General features: G+C 42.3%; 1 protein-coding gene across 4 annotated transcripts in view; it reads right to left on the reverse strand.

Moving 5' to 3' along the window:
• The window catches only part of TMEM233 (transmembrane protein 233), a 40,700-nt gene that overhangs the window by 11,790 nt on the left and 5,173 nt on the right, over positions 1 to 23,737 (reverse strand). For 2 of the 4 annotated variants that reach the window (XM_032471744.1, XM_006192704.3), the window contains exon 2: positions 5,583 to 5,719. In XM_032471744.1, coding sequence (XP_032327635.1) covers positions 5,583 to 5,719 — 137 coding nt within the window. Of the gene's footprint in view, positions 1 to 3,261; positions 3,762 to 5,582; positions 5,759 to 23,737 lie in introns of all 4 variants that reach the window. The other 2 variants (XR_004316697.1, XM_032471745.1) reach the window with 2 other exon arrangements.

Raw genomic sequence — 23,737 nt, forward strand, 5'->3', positions numbered from 1 at the left:
GAGCAAGCATCCCAAAGAGACATGGGAACAAGCCATGTGAATATCAGGAGGAAGAAAATTCTAGGTAGAGGGACCAGCAAGTGCCAAGGCCCTGTGGCATACCTGTGTTGCTCAAAGAAGAGGGAAGAATCCAGTATGGCTAAAGTGGAGGAGTAAGGGGGAGAGTGCTGGGAAGAAGACAGAGAAGCAGCTACAAGTTCATCTGAGGCCTTATAAAGCCACAGTAAGGGAGAGGTTTCCATGTTTAAACTGCAGTGTCGTATTCTGTCCTGGGAATAAACCACTGAGTATTTAACCATTTTTCTACCAATGGACATTTAGGTGGTTTCAAGGTTTCTTCTCTTTCAAACAGAGCTTCAACAAACATCATTGTACATCCTTGGTTCTCATCCCAGGCTGCACATTAGAACCATGTGGAGGGCCCCAAAACCTCCCAAAGCTTGGCCCTATCACTGGAGATTCTATTTTAACTGGTCCAGGGTGGGCCCTGGGCATTGGTGGTTTTAATGTGTAGGGAGGAGAACTACTGTTTTACATGCCTTTTTGTGACACTGAAAAGTACAACTGGGCAGGCACACAGATTTTAAAGTTTAATGAGTACATCCAAATTGACCTCCCGAAGACCGTTCCACCAACAGTGTGGTATCCAAAGCTTCACGCTCTCGTCACCCTTGATACTATCCATGTTCTTATTATCCATGTTTTAATCTGGCATATGAAATTTCATACTTTAGTCTATATTATAGTATTGATGTATTCATATATATATACACACATACACACATAGTATTTCATTGTCACTTCGATTTGTGTTGCCCTGATTACTGGAGAGGGGGAACATCTTTTTCATGCTTATTCTGATTTCTTTGTTAATGTCTCACCAGTTTACATCCTTCTCAAAGCAAAAATTTTCCCATTGTTGATGACTTTTCTTTACCTCAACTTACTCAAACCAATGAAGAAAGGCCCTCCTGACCTTCTGGAAATAGGTTACATTCCCCATTTTTCATGGGATCACAAAAATTCTCTGACACATCTGTGCAAAACAATGCCCGGGAAGCCTTACACCAGCTAGTAATACAGGGAAGAAGACAGATCTGTGCTTACGTTTTCGCAAGGAGGCCAATTTCTTGCTTCTTATTTGCCCTGGTATATATGCTTATTTCCAATTCTAATGCAATGGGAGGATATTTTGAGGCCAGAAAAGAATTCATTCCACTCTACTAGTAAGACAGAAGCTTTGCAGTACAGGATGGGTTAGTATCTGCTAACTCAGAACCTACTAATGGGAGACAGTCTGGGACCCTTAACCTTAGAAGTCAAGTTCTTCCTTAATGGAAACCACGAAGCAAGAAAGCTCTTATTCCTAAGAATGATGAACAAGCATTTTAAATACATGGTGGGGATGTGTCTGGCTGTTTCGGTACCTATAAGACCACCCAGAGATGTAAGCTCAGTGAACTGCAAAGTATGTGCATCTAACTGATAGAAACCAACTTTTTGTTCCTCAAAAAGACAGGAGCAGCTGTTTAAATGGTGATTCTGGCCACCAGGTCACTCAGGGCTTATGAGCATGGATGGGTGTATGACTCCTGCTGAGCACAGAGGGTGGAACATCACCTCTTCCAACACCGGATGGATCACTGGCTACGCTGGGCTGATCAAGAGACGGTGTGTGAGTCTCTAATAGGGCGCCCTCCTATGGATGCTTCTAAGATTAATTTTGATTATACTCAAAGCTCACCTTATGCCCTGACATTGTAACTTCAACCCTGAGTGAGATGAAATTCCACTGAATGTCATTTCTCACATTTGCGGTAGTCAACACTTGTCTCCCTGACATCCAAGTTTGGTCAGCTGGTTTTGCTGCTAAGGAATTTCCACTGAATTCAATCAAGCATCAGTTATATGACCACAAGCCTGCTCACAAGGAGACGGGGAAGAGGAAAGCTGGGGGGTGTGTAAACTTTCTGGGGAGTAGGGCTGGGGAAGCAGCCATCACTGAAGCTTCTTCCAAGGCAGCTTAGGAATGAGAACAAGTCCTATTTTGCGGCATATGTCCACCTACGTAAAAATGTTCTCCACGTAACACAAAGCCTTAGTACAGTGTTTCTACAATGTTAGAATACTTAGAACTATTTCGGGGAGATGGGCAGTGCTGACAATGCATATTTCAGGGCCACTCGGGTTCTGGAATCTGCATTTTCACCAGCATCCCAGCTGAATCTGTCACAGGTGGCTCTGAGACCTGTGCTCTGTGAAACACCCCTCGAAGAACCTAACCTTGCCTCGATCCTCAGGCACCAGCAGAAAGTAGAAGCCTGCAGATATGTTGACTTAGGCTGGGCATGTGAAGGATCACGATCGATAAACAGATGGCTGCAATATTTAAATGTTTCACCTCTGTGATTCATTTCTGCACCTTCCCTAGTAAGCTGAGGGCAGGGAACTTTATAACGCCAAGAGACTGCAAGTTTCTGATTCCGTCTGGACCAGAAAACTTCTCTTCTGCCAGCTCAGCATCCTATCTAAAACTGTTGAATATTTTAGTTCAGTGATTCCCAGTTCTAATGGATTTGATGTCATGAAACTATTACTTTGCTCCAACAACCATGGGGCTTACACAGATAGCCTGTAAAATTAGAATAAATGACAGAAGAAGAGATCAGATTTGTGGTTAGCAGAGGTGGAGACTGGCGGGGAGGGAGAACTGGATGAAGGTGGTCTAAAGTACAAACGTCTGGTTATAAGATAAGTAAGTACTTGGTGTGTAATGTACCACGTGATAAACATAGTGAACACTGGGGTATGTTACAGGCAAAAGTGGTTAAGAGAGCAAACCCTAAGACTTCTCATCACGAGGAAAAATATTTTTTTCTATTTAATTTTGTATCTGTGTGAGCTGATAAGATGTTCACTAAATTTACTGTGACAATCATTTCATGATGTACTTAAGTCAAATCATTATACCATATACCTTAAACTTATGCAGTGCTCTATGTCAATTATATCTCAAAACTGGAAGGAAAAAAATTAAGATGAATGAGATGCTTTTTATGAGTCTGGGTAACGACTCTCATCGCCTCAGTCTATTTCAAGAAAGTGAACTATCTGAGATTTCAGTCATCTGAGGGAGAAGAGATTAACTACATTTTTCTTAATAGGGATAAAGAATTTCTTTTTAAAGGCAGGACTTCAGAATTTTCAAAAGGTGATAGTTTACTTCAGGCAGTTTTTTTGGATGAAACCCAGAAAACTCACATATTCAAAGCTTTTGGTCTTATCTCTGGCCTAGGTCTTCTCAAAAGTCAGATTTCCCCAGCTCCTCCAAGGAAGTTCTTCCTGCCTCTTAGATTGTTACAAAAGAGCCTTCCTGTGGGTGCATCTTGGAGGCGGTAACTTGACTCCCCTCCTTGGCCTTGAGTTAGATGTAACACATCAGAATGACGAGTTTGCTGATGTCAATGAAAACTGACCACTCTGTTAACAGCCGGCTACTGTTAGCGACTCCTTCCTTTTAGATTTGGGAGGGAGGAAGTTTGGCGCAGTGGTCTTCTGATCACCGGAGCCTCAGGCTGCGGAGCTTGAACATGCAGACTCTTGGGCCTCACTTCTGACATAGTGGGTTGGAATCCTTCGAGGCAGGGCTCCGAGGTCAATTTCTTTTAAACCCCCTCCAGGTAACTCTTCCGCAGCCCCAAGTTTAGGGGCTTCTGCCTTAGTAATTCCACACTGCTGTTCAATTCCTCCAGGAACCCAAGCTGAGAAATTTTATTTCAAAGGATTACTGAGAAACTGGCCTTGTTATTAGTCCTCACGGAAGATAAAATTGATTTCATTCACTAAGGGCTAGTTTCTTGCTCTCTCTTACACACACACACACACACACGAAAAAGCCTTTAAATTTGAGCTTCTCCACGGGATTCTAGCTCTGGAAAACATTTTTTGTTCTCTTTGATAACAAGTAAGGAAAGGTATGTAAAAGGAACCTGGCCACACAGATGAGGAACTAATTCTATCCTCATTTTATAGAGAGGGAAATTGAGGCACAGGGAGTTTAATAACAAGCCAGGGAAATCTGGGTAGTGAAGCTAGGACTTGAATCCTGGCAAAACTGCTGCTGAGGGCCAGACTCTGACCACTGCGAAACACTTCCCCTCAGGGAGAAGGGGTGGAGAGGTGACCTTCCTGCCTGTCCTTTATTCCTACTAACAAAACCTCAATCACAAGCATAGAAACATCAGTGCTTCCTCTTCAGATGAGAAACATTAATATCAATGTGAACTGATTGTCATGTCTAAAAATCAGGAGATATAAAATAAAGACCTAGCTTTCCAGTGTCTTTTGAAAAATGGGCCCATGAGATCTGTGTTCTAAGTGGTAGCAAGTAGCTGGAGCAGAGTGGCGGCTTCTCCCTTTAAACTGTGCTCACCACTCTCGCCACAGTCCCCGCTGCTCCCTATTGTCCCACAACCAAGCTGTTCATTGCATCTGTGTTCCCTGCCTAACTCCTGCAGCCCATCGATTTTGTTACCTTTGGCCCTAACTCATCACATTTTTTTGGTAGGTTGAACCCTCACCACCCCAGCACCAGAGAGGTAATTCTGGAGTTAGCAACAGGTGGGTGCCACCTCCTGGCCTTTGTTATTGGGTGTCATGGAAAGGACATGTTGGCTTAGAGGCTGTGTGGTATTGTGGTTCAGAACATTTTCCAGAGCCCGACCATCCCATGCTTAACCCCCTGCCTTTACCACTAATTAGCTATGAGACACCAAGCAAGCCACTTCACTTCTCTGAGCCTCAGTTTCTTCATCTGCAAAAATGGGGGTATCTGCTTCTTGGGGTTACTGTGAGGATTCAATGAGGATTAATGCATGTAAGAGCTTAGAAGAGAACCTGGCGCATGGCAAGTTCTATGTTGGTGTCAGCTGCTATATTTATAACCACTTAGCTCAAGCACCGATCTGAGCAGTATGTATTTTCACAAGTCCCCAGGAGTTGGGCCAAGACAGCCTCATTCTCCTGGAACACCATCCTTTGAGTTTGGCTCATGAGTACAAAGCCATGAACCTTATTCAGTAGCATCTTAAATTCTTAGGTCCTCCCCTAGTCATACTGGTAATGACAGTAATAACAGAATTAACACGTGGTTTGTATTTTTTGTGCACAACTAAGGAACAGATACCAACCTATACACATTCTAGGCATCATCTAATTAACCTTCACAACAGTGTTATTAAGTGGGTATTACCATAATGGCAGAGTTAAGCAGTTGCAACTGAGGTGGTGACAGTGGCCTAAAATATTTACTTTCTGGCTCCTTATAGGAAAAGTTTGCTGCCGCCTGTTTTGATAGAACAGCTACAAGATGGCAAAGCTTGGGAGAGCCCAGACCCTGAGTGACGGTGTGGAGGAGAGCGCTTCCACAAACCTGCATGGCCCATGTAACAGCAGTGAAGAAAACATGAAAACTCTTTTGTTTGAGATTGTTAGTGGATCACAATCTAACCATCCTAACCGACTCCAGTGGGCATTCAAGAAAAGGCATTTCAAGTCGGGAGGGATTCAGAAAGCCTACTTACTTCCGTGTGAAGTGTACTGCACAAGAAATAGCGATGATGAGAAGGCCAATGATGATGGAGGCGACGGCCACCCACTTGGCATTCCTCCCGAGACGCCTGGCTCCTTCGATGTCTCCATCGTTGTAGCTGTTCAGAGACTGGGGGACACAAAGGAAGAGCTGGTGATGACAAACATCCTGCAAGGAAAGACATGTGCTTCTCAGGCTGATCTGAGCAGGTGACATGGTTACCACCTCCTCCAGGAAGCCTTCCCTGAACTCCCTGTCTGAGTTAACGTCCCCTTCTGTACTTCCTGGTTACTTTCATTTTAATGTTTATTGTAGCAAATTGAAAAGTCTGATTTGGTTACTCCCATCAGAGTATAAGTGCTACAGGGGCAGGGACCATCATCCACCGCCCAGTACAGTATCTGTCATGTAGAAGACATGTGATAAATATTTGTACAGTGAAAGGATGAATGGGTGTGTCTGTCTCATCCTCTAGAACAGGGGCTTTGCAGACTATGGCCAAATCCCGCCTGCTGTTTTTGTAAATAAAGTTTGTTTGGAGCACAGTCACACCCATTTATTTACTATTGTCTGTAGCTGCTCTTATGCCACAATAACAGAGTTGAGTAGCTGGGACAGACAGCACATTGCTAACAAGCACTAAAATATTTGCTATTTGGTCCATGACAGAAAAAGATTGCCTGCTCCTCCAGCAGACGGTCAGGGACCTTGGCTGAACTGTTCACCTCTATGCCTGAGCCAAGCTGCCAGTCATCTGGCACCTGCTCATACAGCTTTCCCAGCTGTTAGAATATTGGAACACTTCTGTACTGCTTGGTAAATAGCAGCAACTCATCCCCAGCATCCCAGCCACTCTGGCTTCTCCTCCGAGTTCCCCGCAGGCTTCCCCGTGACCCAGCAACGTCAGGGCTGTCCCTGGGATCAGCAGAGCAACCCTGCTGATTCTGCGCCCCTTTGAGCGGGGTCTGGTTCAGTGTAGGAGCTGGAGAAATGTGTTTTAGCTGAATGAATGTGTCCATTTCCCTATGGAATGTGAGTTCACTGAGGGCATCGTCGAGTCCCAGGCGCAGCGAAGGAGCTCAGGGAGCACCGGCTGCTGAACTGCAGGCCGGACGCCCTTCTTCTCTCTCGTAACAAACCCTCTTCACCCTAACTCTCACCGCTGATCATTCCCCAGAAGTTGTGCAGCAGCCCAAAGAAGACTGGAAGCACGCATTTACGAGTCATGGACCGAGTGACCTGACCCGTGCCGCGAAGCGTAAGTTTCAGTGGGAACCTCCGCTCTTGATCGTGAAATCACAACCCTGGAATAACAGCCACTCCTCTTCATGTGAGGGGATGAGGCACCCGCAGACAAGTATTGGCCAGTGAAACACCCCGCATACCGCAGAGCTTTCTACTTCTGGGACCTTCCGTTAATTCTTGGACCCAGGCCACCTTAGTCAGCAACAGTCTTGGAGACTCGCCTTCCCAACGAGTCTTGCTTTCAGGCCTCTTGTGTGAATGGCAGAGTGGGAACCTACAACGAGGTCAGGGACTGCCAGTGGGGTGAGCTCCAGAATCCGAGCTCTGAATTCTGGAGTTCTCAACCCTGTGTGCCCATTAGAAACACCTGGATTTTATACACACACACATATACACATTTATATATAAATATATAAAATTATATATATAATTAAAATAAATATACATATAATTAAAAAAATAGATTGTTGGGTCCTGTCCTGGAGAGATTGATTTAACTGTTGTGGGAACCAGATACCAGTTTTTTTTTTTAAATTGTGGTAAAATATGCATAACATAAAATTTACCATATTAACTTTTTGAATGCACAATTCAGTGGCACTTGGGAGATTCACATTGTTGCTCAGCCATCACCACCATCCACCATCTCAGACTACAACTCTGCCCCCGTCAAACACTAAAATCCGCATTCTTTCCGCCCGCCCCCCCCGAAGGCCCTGGCAACCACCATTCTACTTTCTGTCTCTATAGATTATTTGACAACCCGAGGGACCTGACATGAGTGGAATCATACAATATCTGTCTCTTTGTGTCTGGCTTATTTCCATTTGCATAATGTCCTCAAGGTTCATCTATGTTGTCGCTGGTGTCAGAGTTTCCTTCCCTTTTAAGGCTGAATGATATTCCACTGTATGGGTTATAATCACATTTTGTTTCTCTATCCATTTTGTTGGTCCATCCATCAACGGACACTGATTTGTTGCCACAATATTTTTTTAAACGCTTCTCAGGATTGAAAGCCTTTGGACTAAGCAGCTATCCTTAACGTCCTGCAGGGACAACATGCTCATCATCTTAAGAGTTAACCCAAAGAAGTGTGTCACAGAGCATGGGCTCTAAAGAAGGAAAGATCTGAATTCAAATTCTGCATCTTATCAGCTGTGAGAGTTGGAGCAAGTTATCAAGCTTTTAAGCCTCAATGTACTCATCTGTAAACTGGGGGCAACAGTAGTAACACCTCCTTCCTATTGGAGAAGCCAATGAGTTAATGCGTGCAAAGTGGTTAGCACTGGCCCAGGACATAGTAAATGAACAATGACAGTTAGCTTTTGTTGTGAAATGCCACCACCTGTCTTGTTCTTCCTCTCAAGCTGAGACCCCTGGGGTGCAACAGAATCATCTGGGCTACTTATTAACAGTTACAGGTGATCAGACTCTACCTCTCACTGGAGCAGAATCTGGAGACCCCAGTTTAGGAAACTTTGTCGCAGAGTTGTCACAAAGTCAGTGCATAGAATCCCAGAACCCTAAATTGTGGGCTTATACTCAGCTTAAAATCATGTAGATTCAGACTCTCCTGAGGAATTGATTATTCTACCGTGTTACTTGGGAAAACCCGGTTCTGAGATTAGTCATGGTGCTGTACTTGTGTTGCTGTAACCAGAGAAAAATTGAGGACCCCCCACACACACTTCCCACACCACCCCCCATACGTGGTCAACTCCTGGCTGTTTGGATGAAGGAACAGTCCCATGTTCTCAGCAGCAGTGACAACGGTGGGAAGGAACAGCTAATGTGTGCCACACTGACAGGTACACTCCCACCTGTGCATTGCCCGTGAGCACAGGTGAGATGGGGACTACCTGGGCCCCTTGAGTTGGCTGCTGCAGGTCCCATGCTGATGACCTGGCTAAGGGGGACTCAGGTGTTAAGCCATGGGCAGATCCTGCCCAGCCTTCACCACCTGTTGCCAGTCTGGCATCTTGTATGTGACCCTCCTCTCTGCAATTCACCATCTCTCTGGGGCTCCTCAGGGAGATGTGGAGTCATCCCAGGAGTGGGTCCACGGTTAGCTTCAAAACAGGTAAGAAGCCTCTGTCAGTATCTGTGGACTCTTCTATCCCCCCGAGTCCTCTGATGAATTTATTTCCTCCTCTGGTGCTTGGAGAAGGGGCTGCCCATGGGTAAGTCTTCAGGGAAATATAAGGATATGGGGGGAGATGAGGGTGGGACAATTTAGAATTCTCAGATTTCACTCTGAAGGACTTCGCTGGCTGGGGGCTCGGGCTTCAGGGTGGAGACCTAACAATGAAGCGGGAGGAGACTGATCCCCCCTATGCAATTCACTGACTGTAATTCTTTCCTCTCCCAACTGGAACTGCGTATTAAGGGGTCTCTTGGCAGATGCCACAGACTGAAGTGGCAGAAATGGCTTTTAGAGAAAATGCATGGTTGATAAATCTTTTCCTGAAGAGCTTAAAAAGCAAACTATCCCATGTGCCGTGGAAGAACTAGAAAGAGACAAGGGATGGATTTGGTATTTTAAATTTGTATGATCTTATTCGTTCTTTCACAAATTATGAATGTAATTGGTGAACATGTAAAGCATTCAAATGCTACAGAAACACATACAGTAAATAGTTAGCTCTTCTCCCAGTTCTGTTTCCCAAAGGTAACTGTTGTTAGCAGTGTGGTGCATTTGCTTCTAGATTTTTTTCCTCCTCCAAGAATAATATGAAAGGATAACTGACACTTTGTCCTGCTTTCATCATGACTAAGCCCATCACGTACCACAGTTACGAGAAACAGCAACTTGTATCCTGAGATAAACCAAGAACAAACTGAGAACAGCAGGGTGGTCTGGCGAGCTGTATCCCTCCAATGCTGAAACCTTGAGTATTTCCCATAAATCTCTGCAGAGACAACTTCCTCCCTACCTTTTGGGATGCGGATGCCTAAATTTACAGGTCACTTCTTTCGTGGATACTGTAATCTCTTGAGAAAGATACTGTTCTGCTTTTTTTTTTCCTTTAAATCATGAACAGAGTAATGTAAAACCTGGTAACCCTGGCAATTTTGCATTTGTTTCCTTTAGATACTTATGCTGGACTTTCTACTTGGCTGGCTGGTCATTTGGAAGCTGGACTCCCTTGTATTTCTCTTCAAGCAAATTTCTTTTCTTTTCTAATTGTTTTGGCCCCTGGGTTTTCTTTGACAAAACAATGATAACAGATAACATTTATTGAGCACTTATTATGTGTCAGACACTGTGTTAAACACTTTTTCAAGGATTATCTCGTTACTTCTCCTAACAACCATGTGAGGCAAGTGCTTTATTGTTTCCATTTTACTGATGGGAAAACTGAGGCACAAAGACGTTAAAGTGATTTGCCCAAAGTCATGTAGCTAACTTGGTTCTTTCTCTCTGAGTTGTTGTTGTTGTTGTTGTTGTTGTTGTTATTTTTTGTTTTTCTTTTCCTCTTATTCCAAGAATGTGAGTAGCATCATACTTGCTGTTGTGCAACTTGGTTTTTTTCCACTCATAGGGTGGGCGGCTTCCCAAGCCAGTGCTTCTAGGTCTGCCCCATTCCTGTTTTCTTCCTCCAGTCATGAGTTAAAGTACATTGATAAACCTCCTAATGCTGCATTATCCACTGTATTCTTGAGGAAAATCTTAATTTGTCATGATGCATCTTTTGAGGGGGGTAACTTTTTGTTTTCAAACAACTTCAAAGAAAAGTCACAAGGATAGTTGTCTCATTCTTTTTCATGGCTTTGTAGTAGTTGCTTAATTAAATGGTCACACCTCGCCGATAGACATTTCAGTTATTTAAAGTTTGTGGCAAGTACATAATATGCTGCAGTGGACATCCTTATTCATATATTTCTGTACACATTTGAGCCTCTTTTTAGGATGGATTCCTAGGAATGGGATTGTGGAGTCAAAGGGTAGACGTGTTTACATTTGGAGACACAGTCACACTGCACTGCAAAAAGGCTACACAAATTTCCATTCCCACTAACAGTATTGAAGCGCCCTTTCCTCCACATCTTTGCCAACACTATACTGTCAGTCTATTTCTGCCATTCTAATAGGTGAAAAAGAATCTCAAAGTAACATTTCTTTGATTAATGATGAGATTAAGTCATCTTAAGACTTCCACTCAAATGCCACCTCCTCAGAGGCCTCCTCAGACCAGCTTATGTAAAACTCTCCCTGGTGACTAATATTCAGTGCCTAGAGATCATAAATACCTGCTGAATTAATAAATGTATGGATGGATAAATGTTTATTTGTCAAGTGTATTTCTTCTTGAATTTTATACCTAAACCTTTTGTCTAGTTTTCTATTGGTGTGTCTTTTTCTTACTCATTTGCAGGAACTTTTTTATATATTATAGGTCAGCACTGTGCAATAGAAATACAATGGGAGTCACTATATGTATGTATTATATGGAATTTAATATAAGTGTAATTTACAATTTTCTAGTAGTCACATTCAAAAAGGTAAAATTAACTTTAATAATATGTATTTTATTTAATCCAGCATGCCCAAGCTATTATCATTAAAAATGGTGGCATTATTTCAAATACTCAGTATTATCACATGTAGCTAGTGGCAGCTCTATGACTAGCACAGAAGATAACACACATTCATCTTTTATACGTGTTGCAAAATTGTATCCCAGTTTTTCCTGGTCCATTGTCTTTTTTCCTAAATTATAACTTTAATGTTGATATAGTTTAAGGTTCACAAAAAGTTGCAAAGATAGTACCAAGAGGTCCCATGTACCTTTCACCAAACTTCCCTGAAGGAAATCTTAAGTTACTATAGAGGTTTGTCAAAGCCTCAAAGCCAGAAAATTGACATTGGCATGACATTGTTAAATCAGTTGTAGTCCTTATTCAGATTTCATCAGTTTTCACATGTAATCCTTTTTTTTTTTTTTTTTGGCATAAGTATAGTTCTATGAAATTTTGTCCCACACGGATTGGAGGGGCCATCACCACAAAGAAATTATCTCATGTTACCCTTTGTGAGTCACATCCTTCCTCCATATCCACATCCACTGTCTTTTAACTTAGATTTGTGGCAGAGTTCCTTTCCAAACGCTGAGAGTTCCTCATCATTTCAGAAACCAAACACCCTATTTCATGCGTGAGGCAGCAATTTGCCATCTCTGTTCACCGTGCAAAGTATGTTAAAAAGAAGGACCTTTAGATCCTTTTCAGTTTTCACTCTCCTCTGTGAGGCAAATGGACTTTTCTCAGAATGTAGAACAAGTGAGCTGTCCTCACTCATTTTATGAAGCCCTCAAGAGTCCCCAGTGGTGCCTTTTCCCTCTTCTCTCAGCCCGGGCTTATGCTGTCAAAATGTAACAGTCATTGCAACACCTCAAAAAGAGCTTCCAGGTCTTGGTCAGCTGCCTTGGGCCAGCAAAGGTCACACTTGTTCCTTTCTCTTGTAGTAAATACTAATGATGTCACGGTCACTGCATCTAGTTATTTCAGGCTTATTTATACATCCCTTCCCCAGATGGACACATGCTACACAAATACCCCAGCCGGAAGGCTGTCTGGGAGCCAGAAATGAGGGTGACTGTTTCTACACCCAACTTCAGAAAGGCAGCAGCAGGGACCAGCAAGACTGTTGTGAGGCCATGTAGCCGAGACTCCTGGCTACCTGTCAGAAGGCACAGGTAATTGCTGGCATCCACATTTCCAAAAAGGAGAGACCCAGAATCAACCCATACATTTTGATAACTGGAGTTGAACACCAATGGGTCTGATGTCCCTGGAATTCATGACACTTTACATCAATGGTGAAGCTGCTGCTCCCTTGTCCCGAGCCAGGAAAATACGGAAAGAGCTTTGTCCGTTCCCTCTGGTCTTGAGAGCAGAACTCGCGCTGCATCCCACGTGATCCCGGATGAGACAGCATCACCTCATCACCTGCGGGGTGGTTGCTAGGTGCAGACCTAAGATGAACTCTCTGAAGTTGTACTTTTTCTATTCCCGTATGTTGGTGGCTGCACCTCAGAATTACTTACGCCCCCAAAATGCTCGTAAGCATTCCTATGCCCAAGCCCCATCCCAGATCAACTGAATGAGGATCTCTGGGGATGAGGATCTCTGGGGATGAGGCTCCAGCATCAGTATTTCTTCCAAAGCCTCCCAGGTCATTCTGAGAATTGTTGAAAACCACTGTCCTGGATGAAGAGCCATTCATTCATTTTACATCCATTCATTCATTCAAAAACTATTTATTAAGCACCAACTATCTGCCAGAGACTGCTTCCTGCCCTCATGGAGCTTACATTCTGATAAAGACTGAAAATACCTAATTAAACACGCGAAGTAAATAAAGACTACACAATATTATTAAGGTAAGAAAAACCTTAAGGTTGGGGCAGGTCTTTAAGACAAAGAAGCCAGACCTGCAAACAGGGGGAGGAGGATGCCTGGCAGACAAAACAGCAAGTGCCAAGGTCCAGAGGTGGAAAATAACTTTTCTGCTGAAGGTACTAAAGAAGACTCAGTGTGACTGAAATGTAGGCATGAGAGACAGAGACAGAGACAGAGAGAGAGAGAGAGAGAGGAGAGAGAGAGGGAGAGAGAGGGAGGTAAGATGGGGTGGTATGAGTTGAGGCTGGAGGGAAGCCAGGAGCTGTTAGTTATAATAAAGAATTATCATGCTAAAATAATAGTTAATATTTATGGAGTACCTATCCTGTGCCAGGACCTAACCATTTTACGTGCATCATATAATTGAAACTTCACACTAACCCTCAGGGGAGTAAAACATTTTATCCTCCATTTTACAGATGAGAAAACTGAGACTGGGAGAGAGAGAGAAGCAAATGTTTCTGTTGTCAAACACAACTTGTTAAGGGGCTACAAAGTTAAGCAAAAGATAGTAAATTCATTGATAAAGTCTTCACAGTAACTACTTCATTATGTCCCAAAGAACCCAAGAGCTAGGTTTAATGCATTATTGATAACCCAGCACCAGATAGCTGTACTTGATTCTAACTTAATAAAAAGTTGGCCAGTGATTAAAAAATCAGGGCAAATATATCTTTTACCTATGCTACTGATCTTCCTGACAAAAATTCATTCATTTTCTTTGTCCTTATCCACCACCAAGTGTGCTCAGAATTTCCAAATTCACCCTCAAACAAAATTAGTCCCCAAACAGCAAATAATAACAATGGAAGACATGGTTAGTTTATATTTTGGCCTCGTGGTCATGATGGATTCAGTAAGCTAATACACATAAGGAGCTTAGAGCAGTGCTCGGGAAACAGCGGCCATATGCACTAGCCATTATATTGATATTATGATAATGATGTCCTATGCGGATTGATGAAGATGAAAACAAATGAGCTATTAAATATATCTTGGTACAGTCCACGTTCCCTTGCCCAATTGCTCTGCTTAATGATTGTGCCCAGTGTCAAGAAAAAAAGGCCTCAATACAAATCAAGAGTCTGCCCTGAAGTGCCCATCTTCCTTGGTACAGATGGTACAGAAGGCACATTTCTGTTACCTGGTCTTCCGGCCCCCGGGCATGCTTCTCCAGACTCTTCTGGAGCCCTCCTCCCTGCTTACCCTCTTTCCTGGCCCCGGTCTTCATTCAGGTCACTTCCTCTGCTTGGAGTCCTCTCCGCGCTCCGACTCATGTGGCCGGTGTCTGCTCATTCTTCCTGTCTCAGCTTACAAGTCAGCTTCCTCAGGGCAGCCTTCTCAGGTCATCCTAACCTAAGCAGGTCCCCTGACCTCATACTCTGACTCAGCCCTGGTCTGTTTCCATCACGATTCTGGGCAAGGGGAATCACAATGGAGTCGGTACAGCTAAGAGTGCTCTCGAGAATGGGGCCGGGAGGCCAGGGGAAGTGTGACTTCTGCACGTCTCAGTCCTGATGGAATCTGAACTTTGACCACTTACTGTCTTAATGTAGCATCCAGAATACCTGCCTGCTGTCAGGCAAGATATTACCTTTCTTGCATCAGAATCAACCGTAATTCCCACCAGACCACTTGAACAACCTCGTGGCTTTTACCTTTATAAAGCCCTTGCCCCTTTCTCTTCCCCGGAACACTCTTTCCGTTTTATCTGTGTCTGTCTCCTGAATTGCAGTTCCTAAGACCCCAGTTAACTCTTTTCTCATTTGCAGCCTTCTGCGTTTTCTTGGTTGATGGCTCTTGGTGTGACTCACGGTTATTTACTCTGTTGCTCACTGACTTGTTGAAGGTTCGTCTCCACCATCTGTCTGTGAGATCCTTGAGGGCAGACACCACGTCTCCTTTTCCTCACCACCCCATTTCCACTGCCTCATGGAGGGCGCTCAGTATTACTTGTATTCCCTTATATGAGGTTGGCTTGACAGAGAACCAAACAAATCCACAAACAAAGCAAACAGACAGCCAAACGAAACAATCAGCCAGCTTAACTTTTCTGACCAACCAAGGCGACCCCTTACTCTGGTAGTGGCAGAACAAAGGGTAAACTGAGTCATTCCTGTGTTGGAGTTCTGATGGGTGGGCTTCTGCCTTAGAATGGCAGACACCGGTTTGCTGCCTGAATGATCAGAAGAAAGAATTTTGGGCTCGAGGTCAAGGACTCATGAAGGAATTTTAGTCCTTTAGCCTTCTTTTCATAAGCCAGAGTCCCTGACACGTTTTCACTTAAATAGAACCTACCCTCCCAATATTTGCATGTGTGTATGTGAACTGTGCTCTAATTTTATTACAGACAACATTATACAATAGATATATGGATCTTTAACATGGGGAATAATAAGTCCTTGGAGGGATAGATCTGAATCTCAGTTTTCCTCTTCTGTAGAATGGGGATAATAGCACCTGCAATTGTGGTGAGGCTTAACTGAGATAATGAGTATAAAGGGCCCAGCATTATCTCACTTAATTTAGAAAACAATGCAGAGAGTTCCGCGTTAACATTCCCGTTGTATAGGTGGGAAAACCTAGGCTTAGAGAAGTCAGGTGAAGGGGCAGAGCTGGGATTCGAAACAAGGAGTTGCATGCAGAGCCTGAACTCACACAGTGTTTGCCTTTGAATCTGTCGTCAGCCCAGTGTTCATGCTGGGGGCCAAAGGAAAGAGACACTACAAGAGAAAAGGGGAGGAGGTGTTTCACTAAAAACTTGGCAACACGTGGACCTGTCCAACAAGGTTCAAAAGCAGGTGAAAGAAGCAAGGCCCACTAAAGAGGAGGAAATATTGCAAATTATATATTTGATAAGGGACTTGTATCCAGAATATGTAAAAAGCTCTTATAGTTCAACAATAAAAAGACAAATAACTCAATTAAAAGCAGGCAAAGACTCTAAATGGACTTTTCTCCAAAGAGCCAATAAGCACACGAGAAGACGCCCAGTATCACTGGTCATTAGGGAAATGCAAATCTGAACCACAGCAAGATACCTACTAGGATGCCTAGCATAACGAAGATGGACAAAGAATGACAAGTCAAGTATCTTTGAGGATGTAGAGAAACTTGAACCCTCAGACGTTGCTGGTGGGAATGTAAAATGGCACAGTTGCTGTGGAAATAGCCTGGCAGTTCCTCAAAAACTCAAACAATTTCGCTCCTAGGTACAGACAGAAGAAAACTGAAAACCTATGTTCACACAAAAACTTGCACACGAATGTTCATAGTGGCATTAGTTACAACAGCCAAAAAATAAAAAAAAATAAAAAAGGAATCAACCCAAATATCCATCAACAAATGAATGAAAGAACAAAAACATGGCATATCCATACAGTGGAACATTACTCAGTCTTAAAAAAGGAAAGGCTGATGCATTGTACAACATTGAACCTTGAAAACACAATGCTGAGTGAAAGAAGCTGTTGGAGCCCAGGGAAGGCCACCCTAAAACACACCTTAATGGCACACTGATTATTTTGAATCAAAGTTACTTAAGAAGCAGCCAATGCAAGAGGGATAAAGTGACTCTCACTTCTGTTGAGAGAAGGAAATAAATCTCCCATGTGAAAGGTGCGCTCCCAGCTCTGGAGGCAGGAGAACCTCATTGCCGGACAGAGGGAAGTCTGGCTGAGAAACCGGTATAAACAAACCTTGTTACTTTAAAAATTGACTACCCCAAGTCCAAACCCTGTTTAGATTATTTACTAATTGAGCACCCCAAACCTAAGTTTTTTTGTCCTGTCAATTCCTCACAAATTTATTGGGTGTTTTCTTGTTTGTTTGTTTGCATAAAAGCTGCCTGCTTTGGCCATTTCTTAGGCCCTATTTCTACAGATCTCTGTGCACGAATTAAAATTTGTTTGCTTTTCTCCTGTTAATCTGCCTTGTCTCAGTTTTATTACTGGTCCAGCCACAAGAACTTAAGAGGGGTCCAGGGGGAAATATTCCCCTCCCTGACAAAGCCAAACATGAAAGATCACATAATACATGATTCCTTTTATATGAAACGTCCAGAATTGGTAAATTCATAGAGACGGAAAGTAGACTGGATCAGTGGTTGCCAGGGGCTGGGAGGACAGGGAGCTGGGGAGTGACTACTAATGGGTACGGGATTTCTTTCAGAGGCGATGACACTTTGTTGGAATTAAAGACTGGTGATGACTGTGCTACCTCATGAATATACTAAAGACCACTAAGTTGTACACTATTTTGTTTTTAAAGAAGCAAGACCTAGTGACAGCTTTTGCTAACTTGAGGGCTCCGGTGGGTCAGGGTCAATGGTGGAGCCCAGAGAAGGTGGTGGGATCTGGCAAGAGACAGTGGCAGGGCTCAGAGGCAGCCCAGGGTGCAGGGTGCTTGCCCCAGAGCCCCCTGGAAGCAGCAGCCAGGCCTGCAAGTGCTAACAGCAGGTTAGACTTCTGTGTGAGTACGTGACCAACACTTCTTAGAAATGCAGAAAGGAATTCTGCGGGGAGTTGACTTAACTGGGAGGGATAAGAATCAACGAAACCTGGGCTCCTGTGCCTTGATGTAAACCAACTTAAAACTCACAGGTCATTAATGCCTAGAGAAACTGGGATCCAGACAAAAATAGATCCTGCTTCAGGGGCCAACTGGCTTTGAGTAATTTTTCTAGTTTGGAAGGAGGGTTGAAGTAAGAGTAAACCAAGAATTTTTGATGCTGTCTGGGAGCAGGCTGGCTTGAGACCAAAGCAAATAGTGGTCTGTTAAGAGCTCTTGTCGGATCTGCCACTGGGTAACAGAGCCCTACCTTTCTATCCCGTGGCTTATTTTGGGATTTCCTCCTGGGGAAGTTAAATCTATTTTAAGTGGATGACATAGATGTCATAGCATATATCCTTGGAACATAGCAAGCTTGTTCTACCCCGGGGCCTTTGCACTTCCTGGCTCTGTCCAGATCTTTCCACTGCTGGCTTGTTCTCATCCTTTAGCCTTTGCCTATCACCCTTTCTAAAGTAGATTCTCTTTACTACCTGCCCCCACTAATCCTTCTCCCTCATACTTTACTGTTTATTCTCTTCACGGTGCTTGTCACTCTCTGAAGTGATCTTCATAAAGAAGTTAACATAAAGTGTTAACTTGTATATGATCTGTCTTCCCCTACTTGTATTTAAGTTCCTAGAGAGCTGAGACCTTGACTGTCTTATTTGACTGTGACTACCCCGAGCTGCCCAGGGAGGATTGGGTAGTCTTCCTAGTTTGGGCGCAAAGTGGATCCCACTGGCTGTGGATCTGAAGCCACATCCTCCAAACAACTCATCTGTTTTGTTTCTATGTCTTATTTCTTAACTGGTCCTAACACGTAGACTGCTTCTGGTCACTGAGAACCTATGAGCTCACAGATGTCCAGAATGTCAGCTGTATAAAGCCACAAGCAAACACAAATGTGGAAGAGATTTGGGGGGGGTTCATGAGATGTTTGAAGCGATGGAAACATCCTCTCTGGTGTCTGCCATTTCCTTCTGTTGGTGGATAATTACTGAGGAGATGCTGCGGCTCAAGGGAAAATATGAACCATGTGTCCTTCAAAAGCATGAAGAACTTATCTCAGGAACATCAGGTATCTTCTACGTGGGTGAGAAACAGAACAAGCAAGTGTGCTTAACTACAGAGAACAGTATGGATGGTCTTGAAAAAATTAAAAATAGAACTACCACATGATACAGCAATTTGACTCCTGTGCATACATCCAAAGGGAATTAAAATAGGATCATGAAGGGATATCTGCATTCCCATATCTATTGCAGCATTCACAAAAGCCAAGACACAGAAGAAGCCTAAGTGTCCATCAAGAGATGAATGGGATAAAGAAGATGTGGTATGCATATATACAATGGAACATTACTCAGCCGTGAGAAAGAAGGAGATCCACCATTTGCAACAACATGAATGGAGCTTGAGGACATTGGGCTGAGACAAGTCAGACAGAGAAAGACAAATACTGGATGATATCACTTATACGTGGAATCTAAAAAAGCCAAACTCATAAAAACAGAGTGAATGGTGGTTACCAAGGGCTGGGTGTAGGGGAATTAGGGAGATGTTGTTTAAAGGTACAAACTTGCAACTAGCATATAAGTCTTGGAGATCTAATGCACGGCACAGTGATTACAGACAATCCTGTATGTATAAACATCAAACTTCTAAACATCAGTGATCTAAGAGAACAGATCTTCATTGTTCCCACCACAAAGAAGAAAAGATAATTTTATGACGTAACAGGTGTGTTAGCTAACGTTACAATGGCAATCACACTGCAGTGCATAAATGTATCAAATCACCATGGTATACTTCAAACACACAAAATTACATGCCAATTATATCTCAATTTTTAAAAAGTGGGCTTATAATAGCTTAGGTAAAAATTTGGTAAAATCAGAACCAAAGCAACAAAACTGTGGACATCTTCCAATCATTTCCTTTGTGGCAAGAAACTGTGCTAAGCTGCAGTTTCTCTATCCTTAGAGATTTTTCAAGACTAGAACAAAACATCAGAATAAAATAGCATTTGTCTTGAGTTAACTATAGAGCTGACCATTTCAGCTTAATAAGAGCATACGAATTCAGAACTAGAATCACCTTTCAAGGCAGAGAAGAATTCACTTATTTACCAACCCCTTTCTCCTTGCTGAAGATTTTTTTCTTTTTATCATCTCTAGAAAAACCCTTATTTCTGACTAGAAATGAAGTCCAAACATTTACTACAGAAAAACTGAAAAATACTAAAAACTTATTTAGTAAAATTTGAAATTATAATAGCCAAGATTTACCAAGTACTTGGCATATATTATCCTATTGCATTCACAGGACAACCCCTTGGAGGTAAGATGTACTATTTCCAACTTACAGATGAGGAAACTGGAGCTCAGAGGTGAGGGAACGTTATCAGTGTCACATAACAGCAAGCGGAGAGCCAGGATTCAAACCCTGGTGGACCTGACAATAGAATTTGTGCTCTTAACCTCTACAACATAACTGTTCATAATCCCACCACTTACAGAAAATCACTGTAGGCATTTTGGAATGTTTTCTAGCCTTTTCCTTTCATGCATGTTCATGCATGTACATGGGTATGTGGATGCTTTTAACTGAGAAAGAATGTGTCATTTTATTGTATATACAACTTTATATTCTTTCTTTTTTCCCTGACTTGATCTTTTGCCTTAAACATTTCCCTGCATCATAAAAATTCTTCAAAAGCATGATTCTAGTATCTATGAAATATTCTATGTTCTAAGTGGATGTATTATAATTGACTTAGTCAATCTCCGATGCTGGAATCAATTATTTATATTCATCTTTAATTTTTCACATTTAAATCACAACAGTGACAAATACTAATTAAGCAGTTACTCTGAGCCAGGCACCATGATTCGTGTTTATTAACTCACTTTATAATTCATTTCATAACTAATGCTGTGGTGACCATCTAATACGTGATATTATGCCTCTCCATTTAATTTTTTTAAAAATTTTAATTTCTTAGTGATGCTTTCTTTGTATAGATCTTGCTTGTTTCCTAGGTTTATTTCTGGTACTTGAAATTTTTATTTGCTATTGTGACTATGCCAGTATTTTGATCTACTGAGTTGCCAATACTGAGATCCTAATTTTACAATGTGTTCTCTTTTCTTCAAAATGCTGTTCTCTCTTTAAAAACCATCCTCATCTTCATCTCTAATACATATTTGACCAACTGGGAAGTTAAGTGGTTTTCTCCTTCTCTCTCTCTTTCTCTCTCTCTCACACTCTCACACTCTCTCTCACACACACACACACACCCCTACTTGTGTAGACTTACATCAATGCCTGAACATAGTCTGAGATATTTCTTTCCAGGTGTAAGAATCCTCTTTACACAGATCAATATTGTCTTAGATCCCAAATTCCTAGATAGCAGGTTCCATCAAAATAGTTTGATGGATGTGGGCACTTAGGAAATATTTTTAGTAACAATGTCTAAACTTTCAGATGACTCCGGGATTTTCTTTCTTTCTTTTTTTTTTTTTAGATTTTGCTTGTTTCTAAGTTTTTCTGTCTAAAGGCAGTGCTGGGAATTCAGAGCCTAGGCTTGCAGATCATAAGGCATATTTCTTCATCATCAGCATTCACTCATTCATGCTTATCTGTCTCCTTCTTGGGCTTCTGGGCTATTTCTCCCCTATAAATATCTTCAAGGACAAGTGAGAATCGTCCTCTGGCCTGTCTATCATCAAAACCAAAAAGCTAGAGGGAATTCTGCCAGGCTTGATTGAGAATATTATGTGATGCTTCTTATACTGATGGGGCAAGTCTATTAAAAGAGAAAGTCCTCTGAACATCAAAGCTGTGCTCTTATTAAAGGGCAAGGCATAGTCACTTGATTATTTTTTTTTAAAGGCATACTGCTACTTTGATGAAAAGTTCTATTTTTATAAAACAAAAAATATAATGACAATTTACTTTTTTATCAGTTAAAGGTGATTCCCTGGGCTCTAAAATCTGAAATAATGTACCATGATTCTACAGATTAAAAAATATATATATATATAAATAAACATTGTCCCCAGAGGAATTTCCATTCTAAAATGCAAGTTATTGACAATTTTTTAAATCAATGAAGCTGACAAAAGTGACAGCTAAAAAACACAGCTATTTGCCAGCACCCCCTACCATGGGCATCTTATCTGCTTCACTGCATCTTTCTGTATAAACCACTGATCTCTACAGCCTGACTATCTATATATTCAGAGAGGAACACCAAACCAAAGATTGACAGCTTTAAAAATAGTCAAGTTATTTAAAGCCAGTTTCCTATTCTCTTCCTTTACCTCCCCCTGTTTCCTCTCAAAAGCTTTCAGGAACTAAATGTCCACAGACCTTGTAAGGCGAGCTTCCTTCTAGCAGTATTTTTTTAAAAAAGGATAGTTTCCACCCTATTTTTAACCATTCATAATTGATTACTTTTATTAAAACATTTCTTAACTAGTATGTAGTTTATCAGACATCTTCCAAGTATAAGCCTTGTCTAACTTTTCATTTCATGGGAGGCAATGGTATTTTCCCAGTCAATCACACATCAGAGCAGACAGACAATCAAATGTGGTGACGTGCTACTGTGAGAGCCAGCTGATGATACTGCTTCCAGAGGCTACACTGTAAACCTCGTGGGGACAAGGACTGTCGTGTTGGGTTTTGCCCAATAGTGCCACCTCTCTGAGCCTTGTTTCCACATGGATAAATGAAAACCGCTCTCTCGTGTCCAAGGAATAAGTGAAATTGTGTCCATAAGGACATACTTTGAGAAGTAAAGACATATGGACAAATGTAATAATCATCATCATAGTAATAGCAATACACATACTATCAAAATTATCCAGAACAAGGAACAAATGAGATTATCAGAAGACGGAGTTAAAACAGGAGGCGTTCTTCAGTTTGGGGAATAGGAGATATCATATAAAAGGTAAAGGAAACAGACAAATTCCTGAATTTCACCCATTAAAAAAAAGAGAATGAGGGAGTAAAAACACCAGCAAAAGTCTGGCTAGGGACACTCATTAAAAATACCTGTGTTGGAAGAAAGGGGGAGAGGTGGGTCTCTAGGCAAGACGGTTGGGGATGGAATGAACACCCTGCATTATTAGCCTCATACCAACAACGGCTTGACTCATAAAAGTGAGAACCAATGTATTATCAAGAACAGTATTTCCCAAAGTGTGTTCTATGGCATATAAGCTGTAAGGTCAAAGAGTCCCAGGCAACATGCTTAGTAAACGCCCCGTATACACTGTTCTGTCAAAGAGCCACAAGGAACAGTGGTTGGCCAAAGCCTTCAAAAAGCCCCCGAAGAAAGGAAACAGTTCACTTCTGCTTAATTTAGCATTTAACTTCTCAGTTTCTCCCCTCTATTCCCTGCCGCTTTTTGGTAAAACAACGTTGGGCAGAACCAGTTGTCTGAGAAGCATGGTTTTAGAAAATTTGGCTTAATTCTTGAACTTGCAAAACTGGAGATTTTCAGATATATTCCTGCTCATCCTCTGAAGGCATCATACTTCTGGGTGAGCAGCTTTGAACGGAAGAGTGTTGAGAACAGAGACCAATTACCGAACATAGATTCACTGGTCTGCAGTGTGTGGATGACGGTGAGCTCCAGACAAGCCAGGAAAGTTATCCTTGGGCTCCAAGCCTTGGCCAACCTCTCAGTGACCTTTAGCATTAGCCTGAGTCTCCTGGATTTCTTCCCAAAGTGCTCTAGCAGAAATGTACCACACAGGTGGGAAGGGAGGACATCCTCAGAGATAAATTTAGGAACGGATTCAGGCCTCTGGAGCCATTCATTCTTCACTCATTTCATTCATTCATTCTTCATTCATTCATTCATCAAGCACATGTTACTTACTGACCATGTGCTCAACACTGTGCTAAGGGTTGGGGTGACAATGGGAC

This window comes from Camelus ferus, chromosome 32, assembly GCF_009834535.1.
Source record: "Camelus ferus isolate YT-003-E chromosome 32, BCGSAC_Cfer_1.0, whole genome shotgun sequence".
NCBI classification, from domain to species: Eukaryota; Metazoa; Chordata; class Mammalia; order Artiodactyla; family Camelidae; genus Camelus; species Camelus ferus.